The sequence below is a fragment of the Camarhynchus parvulus genome, chromosome 5 (genome assembly GCF_901933205.1).
Source record: "Camarhynchus parvulus chromosome 5, STF_HiC, whole genome shotgun sequence".
Taxonomy (NCBI): domain Eukaryota; kingdom Metazoa; phylum Chordata; class Aves; order Passeriformes; family Thraupidae; genus Camarhynchus; species Camarhynchus parvulus.
The window spans coordinates 25,037,925-25,065,645 of NC_044575.1; the positions used below are offsets into that span (position 1 = coordinate 25,037,925).

General features: G+C 41.6%; 1 protein-coding gene across 5 annotated transcripts in view; it reads left to right on the plus strand.

The window, feature by feature from the left end:
• MAPKBP1 (mitogen-activated protein kinase binding protein 1) overlaps positions 1–27,677 on the plus strand; it is a 101,171-nt gene extending 73,494 nt beyond the window's left edge. For 3 of the 5 annotated variants that reach the window (XM_030948689.1, XM_030948688.1, XM_030948690.1), the window contains 12 exons: positions 2,301–2,426; positions 8,830–8,978; positions 9,691–9,740; positions 10,276–10,512; positions 11,471–11,640; positions 13,252–13,397; positions 13,813–13,980; positions 14,875–14,953; positions 16,482–16,792; positions 17,566–18,627; positions 21,820–21,905; positions 22,909–27,677. In XM_030948689.1, coding sequence (XP_030804549.1) covers positions 2,301–2,426; positions 8,830–8,978; positions 9,691–9,740; positions 10,276–10,512; positions 11,471–11,640; positions 13,252–13,397; positions 13,813–13,980; positions 14,875–14,953; positions 16,482–16,792; positions 17,566–18,627; positions 21,820–21,905; positions 22,909–23,202 — 2,878 coding nt within the window. In that variant the 3' untranslated portion in view covers positions 23,203–27,677. The remainder of the gene's footprint in view (positions 1–2,300; positions 2,427–8,829; positions 8,979–9,690; positions 9,741–10,275; positions 10,513–11,470; positions 11,641–13,251; positions 13,398–13,812; positions 13,981–14,874; positions 14,954–16,481; positions 16,793–17,565; positions 18,628–21,819; positions 21,906–22,908) is intronic. The other 2 variants (XM_030948691.1, XM_030948692.1) reach the window with 1 other exon arrangement.
• The last annotated feature ends 44 nt before the right edge of the window (positions 27,678–27,721 follow it).

The window sequence follows — 27,721 nt, forward strand, 5'->3', positions numbered from 1 at the left end:
ATACCTTCCCTGACATAGCTTGAGACTGTGTCCTCTTGTTCTGTCAGATGCTGCCTGGTGGAAGAGACCGACCCCCACCTGTCTACAACCTTCCTTCAGTTGGTTGTTTCTGTCTTTCAGTAATAAATAAATAATTTAGTTTTCCTCTTTCATTTGTTTAAATAGATTAGGGACAAAAGTTGTAAGAGAGAGAGTCCTTTTGTTGTGAACTTCTGACAAATTCCAGAAACATGGAAGGTTTGAAGTCCCCAGTGATCCTTGTGATTTAGTGCAACATTCTTTTGTTGACATTTTCATGAGCAAAAGGGTCATTTTCTTCATTGAGGGTGTGAAGGAGGTGGATGAGAAGTGAGGAAAGGATTCCTGAAGAAGTTTGCTGTGAGGATATGAGAAAGCATCTTTTTCAAAGGAGGGCAGGAAACATAGTCTTGTTCACACATAACAGCATGTGCAAGAGTAGAGCTGAGAATAGAGAGAAAAACAGGGATGAGAAAGGGCACAAGGACTGTGAGATTAATGTGAGGAAAGTAATGCAAGGTAAGAAAAAACAAAACAAAATCCCCACCCCAATCCCAGCAAAAGTGGTAGGTGGGTGCTTGCTTTGGCAGAGTTTGTGTTGGATGCTAATGTATTCACAGGGTTGGGCTGTTTGCTGCTTGTCTCTAGGTTTGATAACTGTGGGGGTGGGATAATGAACAAGCCAGATTTGCTTTTAGAGTTTTGTTTCCTTTGTTTCAGTATTTTTTCAGCAGCAGATTATGGTTGCTGTTACTTGGAGAGAGCTGCTCCTTGAGAGGAAACAGCTGGCTGTGTTGGGTTGCCATGGTTCCCAGACACAGTGCCTCACCCCTTTCTCCTGGTTGAAAAGCTCCAGTGGGAGGATGAGAGTGTGTTCACTGGCAATGCAAAGTGTCTGTATGTGATTTCAGTAGTTGGGAGTGATGCTCCTGAGCATGGCACTGGGGACAAGAAGGGAATTTTTAGTTTTGCCTTAAAATCTCCTCAGACTGCAAAGATGATATTATGGGTGTTTTTTTTTTTTTTTGGTGTGATATGGAAATTTAAAACTTTTAAATTGTTTTTTCATGAGAGAGAAAAAAATGAAGATTCAGGTATTCAGGATCCTGGCACTTTTGACATTTACCTCAGGTCAGGGAGACCAAAGTTCATGGTCATTGTTCAAAATGGCAAAGCAAATTAATGTTTACATGCTAACAAGAAAGACGGAAAAGCCAGTCCTTAAAAAATCTGTGTATTGGAGTACCCATGAGTATACTTGCACTGATGGGCCTGGAAGAACTGAATTAAATCTCTTTGGATTCCAAAGTAGGATGCAAGATTTTACAAGTGATAGCCAAAGCACCATGTCTGTTTCTACGTTGGTGTAGGTATACCCAGCTAGACAGGAAAGATGACTGAGATGAAGAGAATTAGTTAGCACTGAGGTTAAATTTCAAAGACAGTGCTGGTCATTTTACTTTCTAATAGCTGAAGATGAGATACAGTATTCTTTAATGTGATGAGGAATATTTATTTAAACTGAATTTCTGACAAAATTAATGAAATGAGACCGCATTGTTGGTTTCTTTCTCTCTTGAGTTCACTGACCAAATTCAGTCAAATGTCACAGAATACTTCACAGAACATTCTGAATTGGAAGGGGCCTACAAGGATCATCAAATCCAGTTCTGAAATGAGTGGCCCATACCAGAATTGAACCCATGGCCTTGGTGTTATTAGCACTGTGCTCTGAGCTAATGGCTATGTAAGTTCTGTGCAAGTGTTCCTACTCACTGTAGGGAGTCCCAAGCAAAATATTAGAAGCACCCTGCTGCAAAAAGTACTTCCACATGAGCTTAACTGTTAATATTGCACAGAGACTCCATGGGATGGTGGGCATTAGGAAGACCTTGCCTTTGAGTGTAGGGGCAGTCAGAGACTTCAGCTTAGCCACTGTTAGAGGATGTAAGGGACATCTGTAGGCTCCACTTATCCTGCTGACTATGGAGTGACTTGTTACAGCATTTCCTTCAGCAGCTGGCCAGATAGTCAAAAAAGGTATAGGATCAGAGATGAGTCTGTGTAAATATCTCTGCAGTTGCTCTCACTCACAGGGAGGCTTTGGCAGGCAGGTTTAACCCTTTCATCACAAGGCTCGTGATGGGATTGAGTTTCTGTGAAGCTGTTTCTGCGTGTGCCTCTGCCACAGACAGAAGGGCTCTTGTTTGTCTCTGCAGTAGGAATTAGTATCAATAAACTGAACTGAGACTTGATCCCAGCCTCACCTTTCTCTCTTTCAGCTGCATCTTCATCTGGCGTCTGAGCTCAGAGATGACCATCAACATGCGGCAGCGACTGTCGGACATGAAACAGAGAGGGAAGCAGGCAGAGAAGTCTCCTCCTCACAAGGCAGCTGGACTCATGAGGTGAGCAGAGCAGACTGAGAACAGGTGGAATGCGAAAGTGTGGCACTGGGATTCAACTGTAAGGTTTTTGCTGTCTTCACTGATAGTGTTCTTCCAAAAGTTCTCCTATTCCTCTTTTGAATTTGGTTTTGTACCCCCCTTCTTTGGATATAGAAACCAGACTGGCATCTTCCAGACAGTGTGCTTCACTGATTGCAATATGTATGCAATGCTTCTTGTGTCTTAATTTAGTTCAATGATGTGGTCAGAAACTTTATTAAGCAGTTCACCTAGGAATACTGAGGATGGTACACAGAATTCCAGCATGGAAGCAGTGATCCTTCATGAGTAAAGTTCTTTAGATCTAAGCTGAATGCAACTTGAAGGCTGTTTTCTGTGGTGTTAGTACTGAAGTATACCTGTGACCTCTATGAGTTGGCTCTGTTGATCAAATTCTAAAAAAGTCCTTACACTTTTGCTGTTTCTTTGTTAACTATTTGCTGGAGGCTGTAAAAAAATCAGCTAAAATAATTATAATATGAATAATAAATACAAAAATAAATGAAATGGGAAAAGGTCTTGCTAGCTGAATAATATTATTTTTTGCTAGGTAAACAACATATCTAAAAACAAATTACTGCAGTCTACAAGTGGAATAGATCTAAATTTATCTAGTGACCTTTCTTTTAAAAGTGGTGCTTCTGTTTTTAAACAGCACAAGAGTGACAAGGTATTTTTGATTATTAGTCTAATGTGTTTGGTTTCTCTGTAGTTTATAAGTAACTGAGACGAGTTTGACTGTAAGTAATGCGGGGGAGAGTCCTGACCAACCTGTTATGAGATCACAGTGGAGGGAAAAAAGGGTAAATGCAGATTTTTTTGTTCCTATGTCCCAAATGACTACACATGGAGTTCTGGATATAGAAGTACCAAAACATTGGAGGAATTACCACACTGGTTTTTGAGTGTCACGAGGACTTTCCCACTCGCTTTGGGAGCAAGCAATGTTGTAACAAGTCTGTCTACATAGTTTTGTTTTGGAAAGTTTTGATCTGCTCATTCCTGAAGCGAGTCTTGTCTAGTAAGTGCTTTTGGTAACGATACTGGGAAAACTCAGGAAGCCTTTTTTTTTAGCCAAAGTTCTGGATCTGTCAAGCAATGTGCTTTTTATAGCAGTCTCTCTATTATTCCAGCAGCTGCAGCCTTACCCTACCAAGGCTCAGCCTGTGACAGATAATCCCAGCCCTGTTCCTGTGAGGTGATACTTGTTTCCATCACAGACGCTGGCTGAAGGGCGGTGCTAGTGCCACGCCAAGCCCAGAACTTCAGTAAACTTGTTTGGTAGCCTCTTTGCAAGCCTGCAATCTACTTGTCAGCTCTGAAAGCTTGTTTTCAGTTTTGATCGTCCGCTGTGGTCATTGGAGATCAGCAAAGACATAATTCCCAGAGCATTTTGGATTGGTACTGACAATGGAAGAAGAGCCTAGTGGACCAGCATTATTGAGGTGGGAGAAGAAAAACTAATGAACTTGAGTGAGTTTTGTTTTCCAAGTGCCCTGTACCTGTTCTGATTGTTTCCAAAGCCTGTCTGTATAGGTTGTAGTAGAGAGTTGAGTTGCAACTTGTGGTGTAAAATTGTTGTCTCAGAAGACTGGCAGTAGTATGAGAAATCTCCCTGCCTTGTGATAAGTCATTTGTTCTACTAGATCTTCTTTAGAACAGTCTTGCTAGAATTTGGTGGGGGAAGTAACACATTCTGCTAGTATCATGGTATGGGTGTATTAGAGGATAAATAATCAAAATAATGCTGGGGTAACAAAATTGATCTGAGGAGACAATGGGAGATGAAGATTTCCAATTCAGGATAGTCTATCCAGTTGCAACTGTCAGGACAAGAATTGACACAGGTGAGTAACATCAGCAGTGTAAACACACAGAAGATGCCTTTTTGGGTCAAACCAGTGCTCCACAAAGCCCAGCATTCTGCCTGTGACCCTGGCAATGGAAGATGCTATTTAGTGAGAAACTCTGTGAGCCCTGCTGTATGAACCTTTGTGGTCCATTTGCCTCATGCTCCATTGTTACATTAGGGATGTTAGGAGGTACATTTCTACCTTTTTCCTTTACTATCTGGACATGGACCAATTGTCCACTGAGTTTGTATAAATTCTTTTTGAGCTTCATAATATTGTCTGCCTCTGCAGCCTCCTTTGGTGACAAGTTCCTGGAGTTCACTGCTCTCTGTGGAAAGGACTTTTTTTGTCTCTGTTAAAGCACATTCCTACTAGTTTTTATGAATGTTTTTTTCCTCTGAAGTTTGCTTCTGAATATTGTGAGCTCTGGTGACCTTTGTTCTTCAGCCATCTATTGGTAGTGCCCATGGTTTTGTAAACCTTTTTCATAACCTCTCTTTATCCAACCTGTTCTCTGAACTGAAGAGTCCCAGCATTTTCAGTCCCTCCAATCGTTTTTAGAGGCTAAAGTGTCTCCTCTGAATGATTTCTCTGACTCACCTTTATGGGACATTGTATTACCTTGGAATTGCTCTGACCTGTAAGACCCACAGTTCTCCATAGTGTGCCTGAGAGCCTTTGAGTTCTACCTCTGGTTGTGGTAATTGCAGATGTGTGCTTTTTTCCTGAACATGAGGAGCTTTGATAGTCTGGGATAATAGAACTTGTACTCAGTTGATATTGCTGGTACATTTTGGTTTTAAGGCTTTTATATTTTCAGTGAAGGAATCATGTAAAGGCCATTTAGTAGGGTTTTGGTTTTGATCCAAATATGCATTTATAGTTTAGAAAAGCTTGTCTCAAGTTTTAAGCTGATTTTACTGTGGAATGTTTGCAGGGCTTATAGTCATGTTTTAAAAATCACTTTATCTGTGGCTTTCCTTGACTCTTTTGTATAAATAGCAGGAGAAAAAAAATTATCCAAATTAAATTGTTAAAAAATTATCCAAATTAAATTGTTTAAAAATTATAGATGTACACTGAAGAAGTACTGTGTGCTGTCAGATATATTTGGAAAGAAGAGCTCCTTATCAAATTCTCAGTGGGTCTTGTCCAGTCCAGGAAGGCTGTGTCATTTCCAGGGCTTAGAATGGGGCAGGCTCTTGATGCCTTATCAGAAATGGTGCCTCAGTCTGTGATGAACTAGTGCAATTATAACACTAGGGAAACTCTGAAGTCAGTGCGCTGGGATCCTTCTGTGGGGAAAAACAGAACAACTTTCCTTTTAAAACACTTCAGCATTTGAGGGGGAAGCAGGAGGATATAATCTGCCAGTGATACCTACCACCCAGGATGTTACAGTTTCATAAATACATCTCTAAAGCTGAGGGTTTAAGTAGCACAAGATTAGAGTGGGAATGCTGATGACATACCTCTTTAAATGGATAGTTGCCATTCTTGTCTGCTTTGTTTTGTTTTGAGAAAGCAAAACAGTGTTGAACTCAGGTCATACAAAAGCATACAGAGTACCTATTATCAGATGTCTGAATACTAGCACTCCATAATGACATGTGGCGCTTTTAAGTCTATACCATGTCCTGAAGACTTTCTAATTTAAGGTCTTTCCCTTCCATTCACCTTGTACTGTCTGACCCTTCAAAAACTGGGAGCTGAAAAACAACTGGCACTGCTGACCTGTATAGAACAAGATCCAGATTGTGGTGAGCTGGGAGTTTTCCTCTTCTCCCAGGCAACTAGCAATAGAACATGGGAAAGTGATCTCCAGTTGTGCCAAGGAAACTTCATGTTGGACATAGGAAAAGTTTCTTCATCGAAAGAGTGGTTAAGCATTGGAACAGGGTCCCAAGGGAAAAATGTTGAGTCACCACCCCTGGAAGTGTTAAAAAATGAGTACACATGACACTCCATGATATGGTTTAGTTGGGCATAGTGATATTAAGTCAAATGTTGGACTTGATGATCTTGGAGGTCTTTTCCAACCTTAATGATTCTGTGATTCTATGATAACAGAATGAGATAGTTCCTCAGCAAGGAAGACGAACAATTACAATTGGAAACACTTGCTCTGAGTCACATGGATCTTGAGAATTGGACATGTGTGTACATGCTATTCTGGAATAGCTACTCTGAAACATTCATTCTGGTATAATGATGCTTTGGGGTTTGGCTCTTGGAGGAATTCAGCAAACCCCAGAAGTCTTACTCCTTAATTTTCAAAATGCTCTCATGTTGTGCTTATTTGGAAACAGTCTGTGCTTGAAAACTCACTGTACATTATACTGTACAGTGAACATGAAAAAGAACTGAGGAAGAGTATTGAGGAGATGTGTGCAACAGGGGGCTTAGAAGAAAATCCACAGTACATGGGGGAAGGCAGGGAAAGAAAGGAGAAATAATGAAGTCTGAATAGAAGGGTTGACTTGGGCAAGAACAACAGTTAAAACACTCAAGACCTTGTGAACCTAGTTTTCATTTCAGCAGTATCTCAGTTTCAAGTCGGGGACCTAGGATCATTCTGAAAATATCGTTCATTCATTTATCTCCCTTCAAGTTACAGAACTGAGTTTGAAAAGCATACTTGAGTTATAAAAAGAAGGATGTAGAAGAGGGGCACGAATTTTTGCTGGGATAATGCAAGATGACCGTATGTTTATATCAAATATGTTACTTCATAACTTGTTTATCACTTCCTGTGAAGTATGAAAAAACCTATTTGACTTCCAAATATGTTTTGCATTCTCTGCTACTTGAAGGACACTGGAACATACTTTTCCCCCCTCCCCTCACCAATTTTTTCAGTCACCATCTGATGGACAGGGGCCATCTTTCTATTTGTAACATGCAACACATGGATGGCAATCCTCCCTTCTCCATTTAAATCAATGACAGTACACATAGGAGCTTGGCAAACCCATAATCTTGCCTTGCCATATCACCTCATGATTGTGAGGTAATCAAACAACTAGATGTTTAAAGGTCTAATAATCCAACCCTTCTGTCCTAATAAACTCCTCATACAACCATGATGAGGATGCTATCAAAGTTACTGATACAGAGTTAATATTGCCTACCATGAATAAATGTAATTAATATATATCATAGGATGAAACATGGCATAACCTCAGACATACTGGGGTGCTTGGGCTTTGTCAGGATTCTCCTGCTTAAACACAAGAACCTGAGAGTGACAAGATGAGCATACAAGGAGACAGTAGAAAAGATGAAGAGACTGACAAACTCAAATGTCAAAAGTAGATGTGGATCACCAAAATGAAATTTCTTCACTTGAGAACTCTGCAGGCTACAGTCAGTTTCACTTTTCTTTTTTGCCAGAACACTTCAAAGCTCATCTGAAATGGTTATTACTCATAATGAAATGGAAATTGATGTTCTGCCATTACACAGGAAGAGAAAAGATTAAAATACCTTAACTGCTTCTTACCATGTTTCAATACTGCCTGTGATCTGTCAGCTGCAGGAGAAGTTGATCCCTTGCCAGACTGCTCTGTATTTGGTGGATGAGCTATTTTTATTTCATGAATAATCCTTGGCACTCAACACTCACCAGTGATATCCTATAAATGTCACTTATGATGAGTTTGGCATTCTAGCTCAAGGCCATGGAGTGGGGGCTACTCAGATGTATTTGTTGGGGATTCTTCTTTCTTCAATTGTTGTCCAAAAGTTTATTTGTTCATTTGATTCTGTGAACTGAAGGAGTGAGCACAGGAAAGGGAAGAGGAGAAGAAAGTGAGAGAGTGAAATTTGATGTTATTGAGTGTCCTTGATTGGTGGTGGCTGTTCTATGCTGAGAGTGCCTCTGAGGTGTGTGTGGTAAAACTGGCCTTGATCAACTTAAACTGAAGATCTACTCAAGATATGTTTTACATGATCCTTGTGCTTGAAAGTTAAAATAGTCAGCATGGTGCTCTTACAGTGTGTGGGCTGTGCCTTCAGGGTCTGCCTGGAGCAATCCTTGAAATGAACCTGTCTCTTATGGGATAATTTGCCATAAATCCAATTACTTTCAAACAGAGACTATCTTTGATGTTTTTGATGTGTAAATCAGTTCCAGAGAAGAAATGCTTAAGGGTGGGAAAAATATTTGCCTTTCAAATATAACCTACCATCTTGACCTTATCAATTGGCAGAGTCTGAAATAGAAGGCCCAGTTTCATTCCATTTGACTTTCTCACACTTGTTTACTTCTGATTTCTGTCAACCTTCCACGTGTATGAGAACAATGTTGTGGCAGGGTCTGCACATCTTTGTGCAGGGTTTAGCTTGCCCTGTTTCTCAGAGGTGGGCTGTGCTAGAGCAAGGGATGTTTGAGAGAGTTGAGGCAGCCTCCTGAATACGGATGGAGATAAGGTGGAGAACTGGTGTAAGGATTGAAATGGTGGGCAGTTCGTGCATAAACCATAATTCTCCTTCTAATTCCTGCCTTCTAGGCATGAGTCCATCTCTGCCCTGTCCTCTGTGCCTGCACTCTCATCAGATAGTGATAAGGATGGTGAAGATGAAGGCAATGATGAAGATGAGTTACGAGGGCTGCAGTCTTTCCATATTCAGTCCAACTGCAACACTGAGAAAGACTCAGGTATAAATGGGAGAGGGACATAAGCAGAGCTGGAGGAAAATGGCATGGATGTGAAGGGAGGACAAGATGAGAGACACTGGCTTAGGGATAACAAGGTATGGGCAGAAAGAGAGGCCAAAGCAGAAGCATATGGATAGATACCAATGGGTAATGTAGAGCTGCCCATTCCTGCATCTGAAGAGGGGTGTTTTTCAGAGTTCTCTGTCTAGAAATGCAGTTGTTAAATTGGCAAGTTTCTTGCTAGTTCCAACTGGCTAAAGAAATTTTGAATTAGTTTCATGTGCTGGGGTCTACAAGCTATTAAAATTCTGCAGAAACCAAAAGAGATCAAGAGATCTCCTCAAAAGAGAGGATTTTAGAGATGTCTGATAAAACTTACAGTAGAGATTGCTGTTATTAATTTGATGTATTTTTACCACAGATGATACAGTATATTGGAGCAGATTTTTTTTCCCAAGCCTTTGGGAGGGCACTGTACTGTGGCAAGTGTTCTGCAGTGGTCTGCTGATTCAGTGGAAATCTTACATAAAACTGTATGTCTCCATTAAAATCTTGGTACAATGATTTGGGTAGTCAGTGGGAAAGCATATGTTGACAGTGGTTCAAAAGGTGTAGGAATACTGCCTTTGTTGAAAGATGAAGTAAGAGATTGTTCAAAAGCTGGACTGCTGGCCAGGATGTCAACCAAGTGCATATCTCTTTACCTTTGCAGATCCAGACCTTACTCTCTCAAGAAGCCTTTCTCACTGGGAAATGAGAAGGGTGAGTTACTAAACCTTCAGACTGTATTTCTTGTTACGAGGAAACTGAAGGAGAAATTCCCAGAGAGATCTGCATTTGCACTTGTGGGAAAGGTGCAGTTGTGGTGGGAAACCACTGAGAAGCCTCTCTCTGACGAACGATTTAGAGATGGTAAAATAGAGCCTAGTTTAAGAGACTAGGGTGTTTGGAGTCTAGAGCTGCGCTTGAGATTTTTACATCAGTCTTTTTACATCAGGTGTTATGCTTTTGTCTTTTAATTTTTGATCTGAATCTCATGTGGTGCTGAAGCTGTTCATATACTTGGATCTGAGCAAGACATTTAACTGTTCAATTGTGCAAGAAGCAGCAACAAAAGTATAATTTTTAGTTGATGCTTTATGATTAAAGGTGCCTTTCAGGCTGTCTTTTAGACAGTTTTGAGGCTTTTACTGAGATGGACATAATTATATTTTTGAGTGTTTCATGTGTTTTTTTCTCCTGCATTCCATCAGCCAAGCTCAGTCTCTGAGAGAGTCTGTGTTTTAATTTCCCTCAGGCCAAAGAGATAGCAGCAATCCAGCGCTCAGAGGCACCGATGAGCAAGGTGCCCCGGCAGCGTGGCCGCTGGTCCCAGCCCAGCAGCAGCATAGAGATGACGGTGAAATCCATGCTCGACCTGCGGCAGCTGGAGTCCTTCTCTGTTTCCCGTTCTCCAAGCCGAGACTCGCTGTCCCAAAACAGCAATGGGGACGACAGAGAAGAGCACACTGACCTTCCTGTGCACGTCAACAAAGTAAGGGCAGTACTGCTCTGAGGAGGGGAACCCACTCTGAGTGCATCTGTCCTGCATCTAGTTGTTATTATCTACTTTTACTACTACCTGAGGCCATTCTTTTTATTGTTAAAGGTCTTCTAATGACTTTTGAGGAACTTTATTAGATAACTCTATTGTAATTAATACTCCTGCTACGTGTGATTCTGCTGTCTTATCGCAGAGATTGTATGGGTCAAGGTTTCTCTTCAGTGGCAGGAAGACCTCATGTTTTCTTTTAGCTCTTTGAATATTTATGTCAAAAACAAGCTGAGAAGTTGAGCTTGGAGATACAGGTGTGTAAAAACTTGGTAACCTGTGACCTCAGTCTGCTGGGATGCAGTTTCTTGACTCCAGTAACCACTGGAATGTGGCTCACATGAAGCCCTTAGGTGTTGCCCGTGCTAGATGAGTAAATTCTCTTTGATCTTTGTATTGATGGGTCACAGCAAGTAATGTGTGCTCATGCTCAGAAAGCTAGTGCCTATTTTCCAGTAGCAGTCTGTCCAGTGCCTAGCTTCATTAGAAGTTTTCCCTCCCCTATAACTGTGTGACTGAGAAGAGGATTCAGATTGTTTTGTGCAGTAATACAGTTTTTGAGCTGAAATGGCCTAGTTTTGTGAATTGTCCAGTCAGTCTATAGAAAGTAATGGAAGAACCTGCTGCCACATGGCTTATACTCCTGATGTGTGATCAAAGAGTACTTTACCAAAGAACTTTAGGGAATTGCAAACAGGAAACAAACCAGGAAGGTACAGCAGTAGTCTGACAAGTTTAGTAAATAAGGAACAGAAAAGACATAGGATTGCTGTGTTTTTTGATCTCAGATTGCTGAACATATTCTGTGCTGTAATGCATACTTTCTAGCCCTGCACAGCACTTACTGATGTAAGGTAAAACACTGGTAATATCTAGTTTTTTCTCTTTTTAATTAAACCAGGTTGGCAGCTCAATACTTCCCCAAGATAATGGGTCTTGTGCAAGACCCCAAGTGATTCGGCTTGTGTCTTGTGAAGAGGGGATTTTCTCTCAGGAACTGGAACCTTCTGAGAGTGAGGAATGTGTAATCTACCCTGAACAAGATGAAATCCATCCCACAGACTCTAGCAGGTTAAAAATAAGCTCTCTGCTGTGCATGGCTCAGATGTTTCTGTTCTGGTTTTCTTGCAGCTTGTGTGGTAACTTTGATGACTTGACTTACTGCCTAATTGATGTCAGACATGTTTAGTTGAGAGTTTTATGTCAGATGGATGCTAGAGGCATATGAAACTATGAAACTAAGAAGGCACCATTAAAATAATTTTCCTCTGAGGGAACCGCACATTAACAGTCTCCTCCAAGGTGGTTTTTTTTTTTTTTTGAGCAAACAACTTGAGAGTAGCCTTTTTGCTTTCTCTCTTATCTGGACTGAAAATAGCAAGGGAAAACTTGGAAGCTGGAAAACTCACTGAAGTGACACATATGTGGCAGTGAAATGCCTACCCAGGAGAAATGACAAGACACATATTTATGAAAATTGGGCAAGAATTTAGCAAATGTAGTGTGTGATTACTCTTCTGTGGGAAATAGAATGAATTGCTCAATACAGATGGAATTGAAAAGGACACTGGAGACAGTGGGGACCTTTTTTATTCCTCTGCTGTTTCTTCTGTTTTAATTTTACACAGTTTAATTTTTCTGTGCTCCCTTTTATTTTTCTTCCCCGAATTTTGTTCTTCCCTTCTCCTCTTAACCTGATTCTAGTAGCTGTTTAATTTCCTTTGTTTTCTGTCATGTTACAGAGAGCAGGGCTGATAGCTTTAGACAGACTTTCAAGCAAGAGTGCATGCCAAGATTTTGCAGTTGAGGCTGCAAGGTTTTGCCTAGCTTATTTTTCATTTTTAGTTTTGTGATGATAACATTTGGACGGAGTAGACCCATGTGCTGCTCCATCATATAAGAAAGGGAGACCCTCTGGTGATGTTGGATACAGACTGGACACATGGCAATGTTTCCAGCATATGGGAGCTGCCAGGGGTGGCTGCCATTCAGTTCTGTTGATTGACTTCGGCATCCTACCTTGCCTTGGAGTACATTTGAAACCTAAGTATTGCAAAAAGTGGAAAAAGGAAGTCCTTAGGCATCAGGCAAAAGAACAGTGCTGGTGACATTTGACAAAATAAGTTCCATGAAATCACAGCAGAAGTCAGTAACCCTTTCATAGAAGATTGTATTTTTGTATGATGTTCTTCAGTAAATTAGTCTTTCTCAAAGCCAGAATCTTGTATATTTTGCATCACAGAATTTGCCCAAAGAAGCAGGTCATGAACATGGTAAAAAAAAGTGTATTAGAGCTTAAATCTATGGCAGACTGGAGTTTCTATCCTGCAGGTGTAGGCCTGGTTTTAGTCCCTTTTTCATCATGTAAACTTCTACATTTTTTCCTCACCTGTGCTGGAAATCTAGCCAGAGCAGAGTGCTGCTGGTGTCTGGTAATCATGAGAACTGACAACGCCCAGAGAATTAGACAGTCCCCTTGGGACTTCCATGTCCAAGCTTAATGAAATGCAAAAAATATACTGTATTATGATGAGAGAAATCAACATATTTTTCTCTTTAAAGCCTTACATTTGTAATAAAAGGTGTTCCTAACACAGGTAAGGCCTTATTAAAGTTAAATGTGCTTCTTTACATGTAAACAAATATGTCTTCTAGTGCTGTATCTTCCTGTCTCTCTTGTAGTGAGTTCCAGGTAAAAGCATTGCCCCATGGGAAGCTGTGTAGAGGTTATCACAGTAATGGATGTCCAGACAAACACAGTCCAGACAGTGCCTGCTCTGTAGATTACAGCAGCAGTCGTCTGTCCAGCCCAGACCATCCGAATGAAGGTAAGATGCAAAGCCATGATAAATATATTTATTTATATGTGAGCTCTTAGTGAGCTGAGCTGAGGTCACACTCCTATTAGTCACACTGGCACTGCTGTACAGATTCAGGGGCATTTGAACAGACACCTCAACGAAGCCACTGTAGAAGCAGGAGTTGGACTTTCCTTCTTTCCTTGTGCACCTTTGACTTTCTCTTACCTTGCTAGCCAAGGAGGCAGGTTTAGTACTGATTATGCCATAGGCTATGCTGTTTGTAAGGTACAGTAGATTAGAGAATTACTGCATGTAATGCTGACTGACTTTAACATTCTAGGTTCAATTTAGCATCTTTGTTGGTTTGGTTTTTTTTTTTAATTTGGCTAATGTTACTCTGATTTAGTTTTTACAGCACTGGGTTTTTTTTGCCTTTTCCCAGATTCTGAAGGCACTGAGCCTCTAAGCATAGATGGTGTTTCAGACCTGGAGGGAGAAGGAGAGGAGGATGTGGGTACTAGCATGCCTGAGGGAGAAATTCCTCAGATACCTGATCAGGAAAAGTTCCTCAAGGAGCATTTTGGGACCCTGAGCAACACTGATGGAAAAGGTACATCTCTATATTTTCACTGGGGGGACTTTGTCTGGTCACTCCTGATTTTTCTCCTGTATAAACAAAACAGGCTCCAAAACAGGCTGCAAGTTCTGCTAGGCTTCCGGGGATGTGTGCATATATGGGGAGAGGGGAAAAAATGGAAAACAGTGTAAGAGGCTTAAAGAAGAGTTAACATCTGTTAACTTCAGCGGTCTGTGTGTTAATTTGTGTAGGTGAGACTGAGCTCTGTGTCAGTTTGTGTTAAGTATTGTCCCTGGAATCCTACAGAGCTGTTACATTGCTCCCTGGTTTTTCCTGTTGTAAAGGAAGGCACTGACGGCGCGTTCGCCCCTCATAGGTGACACGCAGTGGCCTCTAGTGGTGCATCAAGGCATAGCCAGTGTCACAAAAGAAAAGGCTGAAAAGCTGGGTGGAGAGAGAGAATAAGAGGAGACATCAGAGTGGCAAAGGAGCTGGTTTGTCTTTATCGACCAACTCCAGAGCAAAGCATATCTTGTTAGAATTGATAATGGTTACAGGCAGAAATAGCTATGTGAGTTTTTTTGGTTTTTGGTTTTTTTTTTCCTTTTATTTTTTTTTCCTCTTGGATGGATTTGTTTTCTGCTTCATGCCAGTGCCTCACAGTCCTATAGGCAGGATAGGACACAAAGGGAAGCAAAAAAGGAGGAGGCGTACCCTTAGGGAGAGTAGCAGCTTAAGGCAGAGTAATCTAAGTAGAACACTAAAGGCAAAGGAAATACAATTATTTCATTCTCTGTGGCTTTAGCTTAAAAAAACTCCCCTTGGATATCAGGGAACACTTTATAGTCTCTATGATAAGAAAATTTACAGAGGATGCTCTGTAAATAAACTGCTCATTTTTCTTTCTCCTCTAACCAAAATTTTTAGGTGGCTCATGTAGGAATCTGGAAAGAACCGAAACCCTCAGCATTTCCTCTCGCTTTCTTTCCCAGTCCCCGGCTCTCAGGTATGGCTCTGCTTGTTTTGAGTGTTTCTGTCTGTGTATTTATACTAATATGAGTAGGTCTCACACTAGGTTCTGGGTGAAAACAGCTGAACAAACTTCTAGCCTTGGTGTGCCTAGGCACAGCAAAGTGTTAGTACAGCCCTTGGGAGGCTGTTTGCAGACTCTTGTGATTTGGACAGGTTATCCTGGATCACTTTAGCTGTTGTATTTATTCTAATGTAACACTATTGTTTGTTCTTTTCCCTCTTTCAACAATGTGTTTAATTGTTTCATGATTAATGCCTTGGTTGATTAAGTTGGAGGAATCACTAATAATCTAATTTTCTCTTCACTGTTTATGCTCTGTTTATTCTTTTGCATTTCATTCAGCTTGGACAATGAAAGTAGATTTGTCAACTTTTCCTTTGTTTTACAGTCCTTTCTTACTCAGCTTTGTTTCTTGGTCCCATGCCTTCACAGGGTGTTCTGGTGTCTCACAAAAAGCCTCACAGGGATATTATTCTTCCAAAATTCCCTTAACCCTAAAAGGCCTCTGCAAGCTGTTTTCCTTGTTATTAAAAAAAACCCCAACAAAACAAATAAATTAAAAAAATTAAAGCATTAGGTCAATGTTTTTGTTGATTTGGGTTCATAAATTTTTAAAACACACAAATACTCCTGTATTTCTCTAAAATGACAACCTAAAATCTTAGTTCAAAGGAATTTCATCATATAGGACTAAGCAGATTTGAATACATCTTCTAAGGTTCACCAGCTGTGTCCAGATTCAGTATGGTAGGGAAATTTGTTTGTTATTGCTGTATTCAGCTGCTGTTGCTGCTGTCAGGAATGCTTCTTAGTCTGATTCATGTATATTTGGGAAGAAAACCAATGGTAGCTATTGTGTAAGCTTCTGGAGAGTTGCAGTGATGAGTGAAGGAAGTCACTGGTGCTCTAAAGGTATAACAGGGGAGGTAGTTTTTTGATTATGGAAACCTCTGGGCTTTGAATCTGTTCAGCTGTTTAAACATGCCAGATTGGAAGTTGCCTCTTTTCTGAAGTAAGCCCACTGTGTTTGTCTGAAGTGGAGAGGAAGTTAGGCTTTCCTCTTTGAGATACTGATCAGCTTTCCTAGTCATTATGCTTTTATAATGTTAGGAAAGCATATTTACTTCCTCTTAGGGTTATCTTAGAATTGAAAAGTTTTAAATTTTAGTAAGGTGAGCTGAGAGAAAAGACCTGACCTGACTTTGCCCAGTCTTTCCTATGCCTGGAATTTTTCCTTCTCTTTTGTCTTCCCTTTTTATGGTGTCCTCCCTGGAAACAGCAACCCAATGCTATCTGTGATTGCAGTCTCTAGTCAAATGCCTGAAGACCAGAGCTTGCAGGGTTAAGTAGAATAAGTGTTAACAGCTTAGGGCATTTTTGACTTAAAAAAGTCCAGACAGGGAGAAGTTCTTAATTCCAGAGAAACTTAATGCATGTTCCTGTCTATCCAGGGGAACACACTTACTCGTTTTAACTGGGATTTCTTTATTGTGTTCTTTAGACGACTGTCACTCTCTTCATCCAATCTGACACTGGTTTCAAAGCCTATCGAGCCACCAACCCAGACCAGTCAGTTTACATCAAACCTGTTGAAAAATGAGAGCAGCCATCCTGATGACGCATCAGAGAGTAGCCAGCTCCTGGAGAATGTAAATTCAAATCGAGCTGCCTGTGTGCAGAAGAAGCGCAGATCAGCTTTGGAGCCCGGCAAAGTTGGTATGGCTCCTGGACGGGTTATTGCCTCCTTTCCAGAAGGGCCTGTGAATGCAGTCATGAGGAAGGCACAGTCAGTGCATGACCTCGTGCATGAGGGTAAGGACACATGTTGGAATGATGATATGAACCTGAGAATGAAATGGGGGCATCTCAGCGGAGGATTTGAACTAAACTTGCCTTTCTGCATTCTGAGCTACGGGCTTTACATGTCTTCTAACTCCTACCCTGTCAAGGGAAAATATTTTAAATATTATTAATTAAAATATTATTTAATATTTTTAATTTGTAATGCAGATGCTGGTCTTCTAATTATCAGTCTCTGATATTTGTTTGATATCTGTGGGAGAAGCACTGGCAAGGGTGAAATGAAGTATTTGCAAAAATAGTCTCCCTTGCTGTGGGTGGTTGCTCCACCTGAAGCTCCCCAGGGTGGGGAGGAGAGAAAGAGGGAAGAGATAGTAACTGAGAGCTTACTGTATCCATGCCCACTGAGTGAAATAACTCTATTTTTGAAACAAGTAACTCACTCACCGTTAATAAGTTTGTTTAAAAAAAAACCAAACAAACCTACATGATCACCACAACAGCATATATCAGTTTTTGCCTGCTTCTTCTGGCTTCTCTCTTAAGAGTCACAGTGGTCCAAGGTCTTCTGACCATATATGTTAAGAACAAATCTCTCTCATGAGGAAAGCAGAATTGTCTGAGCAGGATGAGGGATGGCAAAAAAAAGAAAGCTGTTGAGGCTTGGTGATACTAACCTGAACACATCTCACAGGGGCTGAGCTGAGCCATGTTAAATTCCAATTTAGGAATTCACTGTAGGCTCTTGTCTATTTTTGGTATGTTTATCTGTTTAATTTTCACAGATAAGGGTCCAGGAGTGATATCCTCTGCCAAGCAGCGTCCTCAGACTCTTTTGGTGGTTGAGAAGGATCCCAGACCTAACAATTGCAGGGTGTTATCAGCCAGCATGTTGAAGATGGATGGATCTGGTGCTCTGCTGGCCAAAGATGTCAGGGCCGCAAAACCAAAGTCCTACATGAACCCCACAACCAGCTTCCGGGCTAAGATGTCAAGGAGCATATCTGTAGGGGAAAATCTGTACCTTGGTTGCTCCACTGAAATGTTGACTGATGGGAGGACTAGTCCTCCAGTGACAGAGAAGACACAGTTTAGTTCCACACCAGATGCTGAGAAGATTAAGCTGCCAGTGAAAGAAAACGTTCCAGTGAAACCTGCACTCCAGCCAGTTGTAAACTGCTCATCTCCCAAGTCCTTCCACAGCAAGTTGGCATCATCAAACCGAGCACATCTGATTCTTGACATTCCCAAGCCATTGCCTGATAGACCTACACTGGCTTCCTTCTCACCCACTACCAAAGCAAAAACCCTACTTGAGCCACAGTCTCCACAGTCACCTGCTGGGGCCTCTAAAAAGAAACCCTCTTTTCCTGAGGTCCGAACCTCCAAGAGGGAGAATCAAATTGCTGGGTTTCTGGTTCCTGGTAGAGAGGTCTCAACAGGGCTTGCTAAGGAGAGCCCACTGGATTATCCAGTCTCAAGGACAGATTGCCAGGATGAGCCAGGGGTCACTAGTCTAAAACTGAGGGAAGTGTCAGAGGGCCAGCAGCTAAGGTCTCCTGAGATCACACTGCCCAGGGGCAGGGAGCGGATCACCGGCATCGCCTGTGTGCTAGACAGCCAACCTGGACTTTGCCCACTAGACCCCATCAGGCCCAGGTCTCCTACAGCTATAACTGCCTCGGCACAGGTCTCAGGTGTGCATGGATACCCATCTCTTATCTTCCCCCTTCTGTCTCCTGTCTTTGTGAACCGCCTCACGATCCCATCACATTTCTTTACGTCCAGCTTCTGGCCTGTCTCGTCCTGTCTGCACCTGTCTCGTTCCATAAACCATCCCCTCAATGGTGAGACACTTCTTCAATCTAACATCTTTTTCTCAGTCTTTAGTTTCCATTTCCTCTGGGTCTTATGTCAGACAGTCCTTCTTAGCTGGTTTTGTAGACCTCAGAATTATCATGATTTTAGTGATTTAGCTGTTCAATTACCTCTAGGGGCTCAAACCTCTTTGTGGTCAATGCTAAAAGCTGATATGCTGGGAATCCCCTGAAGTACATGGGTCACATTCCCCACCCTCCTCTTGGAGCATATTTGGCCAGCAAATGAAGGTACAGGCCAATATGTGCTAACAGAACCAAGCAAACACAGGTAATACTGACAATGAAGTTATGCCAGGCAGCTCAAAGTTTCCTTTGTTAATGTGCAAGTGTGCAGGGTCCAGAAGAGTTTGCATACAATTTTCTCCCATGAGATAAAGCTCATGAAAGTGAGCTCCTTGCTGTAGCTACCTGTAAGAGCAAGCAGGTCTTTGTGCAGTTATCACTCTGCTTTGAGGACATGTCTGCAAACTGAGTATGTGCAGGGTTTGAACATAAAAAGTGTGCATTAATTTTTGGATTATCTGTAGTGTGGAGAAAAAGGTACAAGATGAAAAACTTTCACCTGCTGAAAACAGCTCTAAGATCTGTTACAGGTCTCAGTTTAAGGTAATTCAATTAATTGAAAACTAGCAGATAAGTTCAAATTGAAGCAGAAATCCTGCCCTCCAAGGCAGGAAAACCTCCAGTGGCAGAGTTTGTGGCACTGTTTAGTTCCACATCATCTCCTGAGGTTTTTCTTTTGTGTCACAATCAGAAAGGAAATACACCTTTCTGAGTTGTGCATTAGAAAGCTGAATATTAACCACTGCCCTGATAGCTTGTATCTTAAGGGGCTATACAGCTTTTATCCCTTTTGTTATGTTGTTCTTACTCATATCCAAGAAGGGATAGCTCTGTAATCCTGTGATCAATTGCTTTCTGTGGTGCCAGGCTGTTGCACCATTCCTTGGTTATGCACAATATTTCTGCACCAAAACATTGCAGAAGTTTTAATCTGGTTTTGATGCACTGTTTTTTTTTTTTTTCCTTTTGCATTTCTAGAGAGATCAAACACCTTAAGATTGAAGCACTGTTATGTAAAACAGGAAATGTGATATTTTGTCAAAGGACCTGCAGTTATCATACCGTTGCTGCTCTGAACAATAGTGTGTGCACCTGAAATTTTCAGACCCTTCCCCTACAGGGGTGAGGTTTCTTCTAGCACCAGATGCAGCCTGAAGCTGTGGAATCACATTCTACAGCAGAATTGTAGTTGTCTGTGCTCTTTAGGCTGAGTTTTCTCTTCTGATTTGTGAATCAGGCTACATAGCAAATGGTTTTTGGTCAGTTTGCAGAATTAACACAGGTAGCACAGATAAAGATTTTCAGTATTGATTTTATTTTTTTTAACAACTCCCAAACATAACACACCCTGACAGAATATTTAACATATTTAACAGCATCCTTTAGTGAGTTAGAATGATACAGCACTGTGGATTGCAATTTTTTTTTTCAGCAGGCAGCTGTCAGCCTTAAGCTTCTTGCAGACCACATTTCCCAGATTTTTAGTGGTAGATGCTGGAAAAGCTGTTTAGATCCAAGTTGGCTATTGCTGTGAACAACTTACTGTGGCTTCTGGGAATCACAATGTGGTAGTTTAGATGAAAACTGTAGGGTTGATAGAGACTTGTTCTGCTTCTGACTTGCACTGCTACTTTGGATTTCCACTTAATTTTTCTGTCCTTCCACTTCCTGCTTGTATAACAGCTGCAAATAAAGAGACTTCATTGTACTTATTAAAGTGTTTTGACAGCTACAGTTAAGATGCTGTAGATGTGCTTAGTACTGTTGCTCTGTTTAATATTCTCTGCTGGTTTCTGAAGAGCTCTGCTCTGCACACCTGAGAGGCAGAAAATGCCTGTTACTTAAGCATTTTTATGATCTTTCTCCTGACCGGAGCCTCCCGGAGCTGGAGACCAGCATAAAAACAATGATCAGAGGAGAAATCCAGAAAAGAGAAATGGGAAGAAACAGCTGGGTTTCAAACATAAGGAGGGAAGGAGGGGGGCAGAAATCAAGAATCTTGGATTGCACTGAAGCCCACTGTCCTCAGACTCCACGGGTGATTTAGGATCAAAGGATGCAGATGGAAGGATTTGTTCTTGCTCCTTTGTTCTTTGTGGATGTTTTTATTTATGTATAAGTAGATGTTTTTCTAGCTGTAGTTGTTTATGCATCATCTAGATGTATTCATAAAATTAGCCTAGGTCCTCTCCAGTCTGTTCAAAGATGGTGTTCTTAGAATTGCAGAAATTACAGTGCTAATGTGACAAAATTTTGGGCTTGGGTAAGAAAAGTTGAAGTAAAGCAAGTTGAATGTCCTTTGTCTGGGCCTTTGCAAATTGAAGACTGTGTTTGTGTGTCTTTGTCCATGGTTTATATCTAACTCATGAAAGTGTTTATTGTAAGAAGATTCCAGGCCTTCAGCTCATGTTTTGGAGATAATATCTGGTGGGGACAGGCAGGAAATGCTGTCCTTCAGTTGCTTGCTTTTATTTTTTAGATTTGGATTATGGTCTGTCCCCATTGTATGTTATGTGTTGCTCAGCAATGCAATTCTGTTCTGAGTTTGCTTGTCACAACTCCTCTGGAGCTCAGTCCTCACTAGAGAACGTTGCAATAATTCAGTATAATCCATCATGCTCTGTGCTTTTAATACTCTGTGCAGAAGGATACGTGAGGGGAAGCTTGTAGATTTCTAAAACTAGGTAGAAGCTAAATTAGAGGCTCCTTGGATCAGGCCCTCATGCCCCTGGAAGTCCTCATACAAACATGGCTTTAATTGTAATTGGAAATCACATGGGTAATCTGTGACTATCTGTGACTGTAACAAAAATGTGCAACTTGAGGAAAAACATTGCTGACTTTGGAGAGTCTAAAGACTGGAAAAATAGGGGTGTTTGAAGCAAGCAGCATGTCTAGTTAGTATGAAAGAAAGCTCATACAGAATGTGCCTATTTAATAATTTGCTCAAACTACCCCTAAATATTGAATGACAAGTTGTGTGTGCATGGTCTTTCAGATATGGATTAAAAAGCCTGTTTTCTTTCCAAACTATGAAGTTGTGGATAGTAGACTGTCTGTGCCTTACCTTGTGCTTTTATGTTTTCCTCCCTCCAGAGTCGGGCATCAGCATAGAGCAGTGTGAGCACGTAGTGTCCGAGCTCCAGGACAGCATGCGCAGAGCCCTTCACCTCTACCGCAGGGTGAGTGACTAAGTGACCTCACACATGGACTCTGGTACACTAGCTGGGCTTTACAGCCCACAGGCATCTTACACAGAGTGTAAGTGCTTGCTGCCTCAAGGTGTTCTCTTGACTGTGTGTTCAGTGACGCAAACTGTCTGGCTGTCCACTTGACTGCACCTTAAACTTGAACCGGGAGCTCCTGATTTCCAGCTCTTGGATTTTCCAAAGGTTTGCTGTGGTACTCTGAGCAAATCAATGAAGTTTTCAGTCTGTTTAGCCTATCTGTAAACTGAAGATAACAGTATGCTCTTTTTCAAATGGGTATTAGGGAATTAATTAATAGTTATACAGTATTTCAGGGATATGAAACATTACAGGAGCTTTGAGTTTTATTACCCCATCTGCTCTTTGATGCCTGGGAAAAGGATTAGCAAATGTGGGATATCATGGCAATCCAGCTGTGAGAGAACATGCAGCTGTTCGCTTGTCCCTCTCACCTCTAGACCAGAGCTACATGCAGAGCGATATAACAGCTCTTTGTTCTTTTTCTTACCACTGATCTGTCAGGTCTCGTGCAATGAGTGTGAGACTTTGATGGTGAGCATCTGCCACATGGTCCTCTGCAACTCTGGCCACAGCACTTGCATTTGCTGTCTGACCTTGCTCTGTTCCTGGGACCAGCTGCATTTGGCAGACAGGAGGGACTGGAGACTGTGGGCCTGTGCTGCAGCTGGGAAACACAGTACCTCCTTAAGCCCACTATAAGGGGAACACTGCCCAAAAATGTGCTTCCCATCTCTGTCCTATTGGACTAATGCCTCTGGATTTTGTGCAGCTAGGGAGTATTGGATGCATGCCCTGCTATATGTCGAAATAAGCAGTCCCAAATGTTGAAGAAAAGTAGACTCGATTGGTCTGCAAGTCTTTATGGTTTTACTTCCCTCAAGGGCTAAAGTTGCTTACTTGGTGGTCTACCTGAACCCCAATGCATTCCTTGTTTTCCCCTCCTCTTTGTTTTCAGGTACTAAATGATACGGAATCTTCTACTGACAAGGATAAAATAGCAGGCCTCCTGACAGAAGCATTCTCCTCCATGAAGAAAGAGTTGGACTCTCTGAAGGATGCAGAAGAGCTTCCAAAAGACAAGGAGGCACTGGTGAAGCCACAAGATAACACTAGCCCACTGAATGAGGGATGTGGTGCCAATCTACCGAGTCCCAAGAGTTTGGGAGATGAGCAGACACTCGCTTTGTTGGAACAGTACTCGGAGCTATTGCTGCAAGCTGTGGAACGACGCATGGACAAAAAACTCTGAGGGGTGGCTTTCAGGTGTTTGTGAATACACAGAAATAATTGCAAGAAGAGGACCACAGAGAGAGCTTCAGACCAATGCTACCATCAGCTGGTCTAGGGCTGGTGGTGATACATTTATAAATTGATTTCCTCAGGCTCCAACAACTGACTTGTTCCAATTCTTAGCAATGTGCTGGCCACAGTTTTAATATTTGTTTCCCAATGGTCTTCAACTTCCAAGACTTCTAAACAAAGTCTTGAAAGAGGAGTTTGGAGAAATTGCCTTGAAATTTCTTCATAGCCAGGAGATCAGGATGTTTGACACCTAAAATACAAAGAAAATCCAGATTATCCAAGAAATTCTGAACTGCTGACTAAAAGCAAAGGTCAATGTGAAGCCAAACCCTTCCTCTCCAAGACTTCATAAGAATCAAGAATCAGACTTTTTATGGGTTTATTTATTAATTTATTTCTCTTGACTGTTGCTCTGTGCCACGTTTGTGGCCATTACCTTTGTCCTTCAAAAAAACTGTCAATCCCTTTGCCATATTTCAGCGAGAAACAATCTCTGTATTATAAATCCCCAACAGGGAGACAGGCTGGAGTGTCTGTGCAATTAATGAACTGTTCTCTGCTTAGATCTTTTCTTGCTGTTCTTGGTTTTCCTGTCTTGGTTTTGTTCCCTGCAGTAATCCTGCTGTTGTTATGACAACCCTGTCTGCTTTCCTATTGTGTCAAAATAGTCCCCACACTGTATCTTATCTGCATTCACCTCCAGGGAAAGGCTCTGTATCCCTTGGGCCATGCTTTCAAGATTACTTTATGAATTCATCAGTGATATTTTTAATCTGGAATTTGAATACTTCAGACTGGGTTTTCTGCAGACATTTTAAAAATTGGATTTAGATACAATACAAAAGTTTATTTCAGCCAGCTTTCATGATTAGGAATTGGATATTGATTTTGTTATGATTTATTTTTGGAGAAGTGACATGGAAAAGCTGGTTTCTATCTCGTACAGTGTCACTATGGGTTTGAGAGATCTTCAGTGCCATGGCTCATCTGTGTCATTTGTTCATTTCACTGCGATAGGAAAATGTTTTCTCCTTGCTGTTACATGAAAACAGAACATTTACATCACAAGAAAACTGGGATTCTTTTACCTTTAGTAAAGCTATTTCAGATACCCTCACAAAATTATTTCCTAAGAACTTTAAATGAGATATTTTGGGGTGTGATGACCACCATTTCCCCTGCCTCTAGCTTCTTTGCTTTTAATGAATTTCTGGTCTGAGAAACAGAATCTTCTCTTCTTGCATTTGTATGTGCAATATTCTTCTTGCCCTGTGGAGCTTCTCTAAACCCATGCTAACTTGTGTCTGTTGTGGCTTAAAATTGTCCAGTGATGTTTTTTAGGTCAATGATATAAGCTAAGGAAAACAATTTTAAACCAATGAAATTCTTCAGCACCTTCCCCCTTACTCCCATTCCTTTCAACAACAGGGGAAAATACACAAAATGTTTTATTTCTTGCATCTCCAGTCTGTCTTGCATTTATTTTTGAGATAGCGCAGTGTAATCTGAGTTCATAAAACTAGTGCAAGCAACAAGAATTTGATGAGAGAGAGACTGCTAGCATCTGTGGAAGTCAGTCAGAGGCAGCCAGACTGCATCACTTGGTTACAGAGGTTACAGTGTGGAAGCAGGTTTTTTCATTTTACTGTCCTGGCTGCTGTTTCTCTGAAACCCTGTGGCACTTGGAAATGTGGTCTGTTGACTTCTCTTTCTGTGACTGCAGATCTGCAATGCAGCCTTTTTTCTGCTGGTCTGGCCAGACTGGCATAGGACAACCTGTTTCTCCTGAGTACTCTAGGGCTGAATAATCTGCAGTTCTGTCTCTCCACTAACAGGTTTGCTGCCTGATCACTGCTGAGTGCTTCAGGACATGGCAGCATGGGAAACATTTTGAGAGCTTTCCAGCTCCTTCTGCCTGTAATTGAAATCTGCCTAATCATATTTCAGATGTCCTTGCTAACCTTTCTTTCCATGGGCTTATACTGAAACTTTAAAGGGGTTATTTTCTAGTCCCTTCTCTGCACTGTATTCTGCTGAATCAGCTGGTGTTCTCAGTCCCATGGGCAGCTTCTCTTGCACAGACAGGTTTTGCAAAGGAAGGCAAGTTGGAAACCAGAGAGGAAGTTTCTGGCAGTGAAAAGGTGAGCTGGAGATGCCATGAGTGGAATGTGTGATAACAGCCATGTTTGGTCTGTGATGGGAGTTAGTGTGGGTCAAGCTTGCTTTTGAGGTGACCTGTTCCTCCACTTTCAGACTGTGAACATATGTCCTAGTATACAGGGAATTTCTTGCTGTACTGGGGCCACAAGACACTCAGGAAAAATAGCAGCCCCTTGAACCCAGGTATATTTTGGTACTGTTGATAATGGTTTGAGGTCCTTTGTATTACTTCCTTGTGCAATTTTATACCATTTTATTATTTAAACATTGAGGTAGTGACAAAAAGGTCAGAGATGATACAGAGGAGCCAAGTGGTGAGAATGAAATGACCATGAAAGTAAAGGGCAACAACCAGCAAAGCTGGCATATAAGCTAGAGATATGAAACAAAGCTCCTTGGAAATAAGTTGTGTGAAGCAAATCTGATTTTTAAGCTGATCACAGTGGGTTTTGTTTCCGGAATGGATTTTACTTGGGATCATGGCTGTATACAGGAAACCAGAGGTAAAATCCAATCAGAATGATGGTGAGAAAAGTGTTGGGCAAGTAGATCTGTTGGAGAATGGTTGCGTAGTTTAACATAAATTTAGAACAGTGTATGTAGGAGACTCAGGAAAACAGTAGAAGTAGAGATGATCTTGGTCTGTAGAACACCATTTGGCCAATACCTGTGAATGATACAATACCAAAAGGCTTCAGGAAAGTAGATATAGGACTTGGAGATGGTGATCTGTAATTGAAGGATGAATGGGAAGGAGTTTGTTTTTAAATATGTTCTGTTGAGCCTCTTGCTTTTTCTCTTGCAACTGTTCTCTAAGCAACTATTTTTTTTTCTTAAATGGCAAAGTCCTGAGCTGCTTGTTTGAGGCTTTGATGTTTTGAATTGATTAGAAGCCCAGCAAATGCTGGTGCCACAAGTTTGTTGCTGAGAGGGGTGAGGGGATAGTGTTGCTCTTTATAATTTAAGACTGATTCAACTAATTGTTCCCTGCTAACTTCCTATTGCTGGCAGTAGGAAATATTCCTAAAACCTCTAGTTTACAGAACAAAAAGAGCATAAATGCATTGCATTTGCACCTTGTGAACTTGTTTCACTACAGGCTGTCCATTGGGCCAGGTAGAGAAATAATGAATGGTAACCGCCTGGGAAGTCAAGAGGCTTGTCAGAGGAGGTAATAAATTTCAGTCTATCCCTCTTAATGGTTTGTGATCCCTCTTACTGGTTTATGTGGGTGTTAGCATAGGCACAGCAAGATACATGTATTACAATAAGTTATTTGTTTAACATAAAGCCTGAAAAAAGAATTTGGACCTACCTATCCTCTTTACATATATTTTCCCCTCTTCAACCCAACATTCCTGGTCAAAATGAGAAGTTCGAGGTTTCTTTTCCACCTTGCAAATAGTACTGCTTTGCCTGTGGAACCCCTCAGTTTGTTTAAGGGCTCTCTTGAATTGGGACAGTAGGAAGGACTGCAACCTGAAAGGGCACCAAACCGTTGTATTTCCTGCTGCAAGCAGGTAACACCTTCATCCTCCCCATCTCTCAGCGGCACTCGGGAGCTGTGTGTATGGGCATCCACCTTTCTTCCACCTCCTCTCTCAGGCTGTCCTCTCCTTTCCATGCCACCTCCCAAGTGATGACTGGGGCATGGCCTTACGCAGCCCCCTCCCCAGCCTCCCCGTTTTGCAGACTTCATCATGACTCAGAGGAATTGGGACGTTTCTTTCTGGGAGTAGAAACATACCAACTTAATTTTTTAAGAAGAACGAATATGTATATACTTATATATAAGGTAAAAAAAAAAAAAAAAAGAAATGCAGGTATTTAAACACCCTTGGTAAATTCATGCATGTGTACAGTGTCTTCCCCCCAGCCCGTTGGATGTGTAGCATCCAGGACACCAGGACACTAAATGACAAAAACCTTGTTGAAATGGTAGACAGGTCTTCTAGCAGCCCCCCGAGAGAGCAGGTGGTTCTTTCTCTGGGTGAGTCCGGCGTGTCCCATGTTTCAGGTCGTGCGTGTGGAGGACACGGGGCGGCTGGGGCTGTGCTCGTGTCACACGGGGACCCACGCGGGACAGCGGCGCTCGGAACAAGCCATGTGCGCCCCGCGCGTCCTCCTGCGCCCGCGCTCCGGGCGGGGCAGGCACCTCCTCACCCCGTCCCCCTCCTGCACTGCCCTTTTCCTTCACTCCTCTGAAACACAAACAAAAAACCCTTCCTGCTTTATTTATAAATGCGTGTTTTTATACTTTCGGCTTTAGGCAAAATAATACTTTGTCTTTTTTTTTAATTATTTGG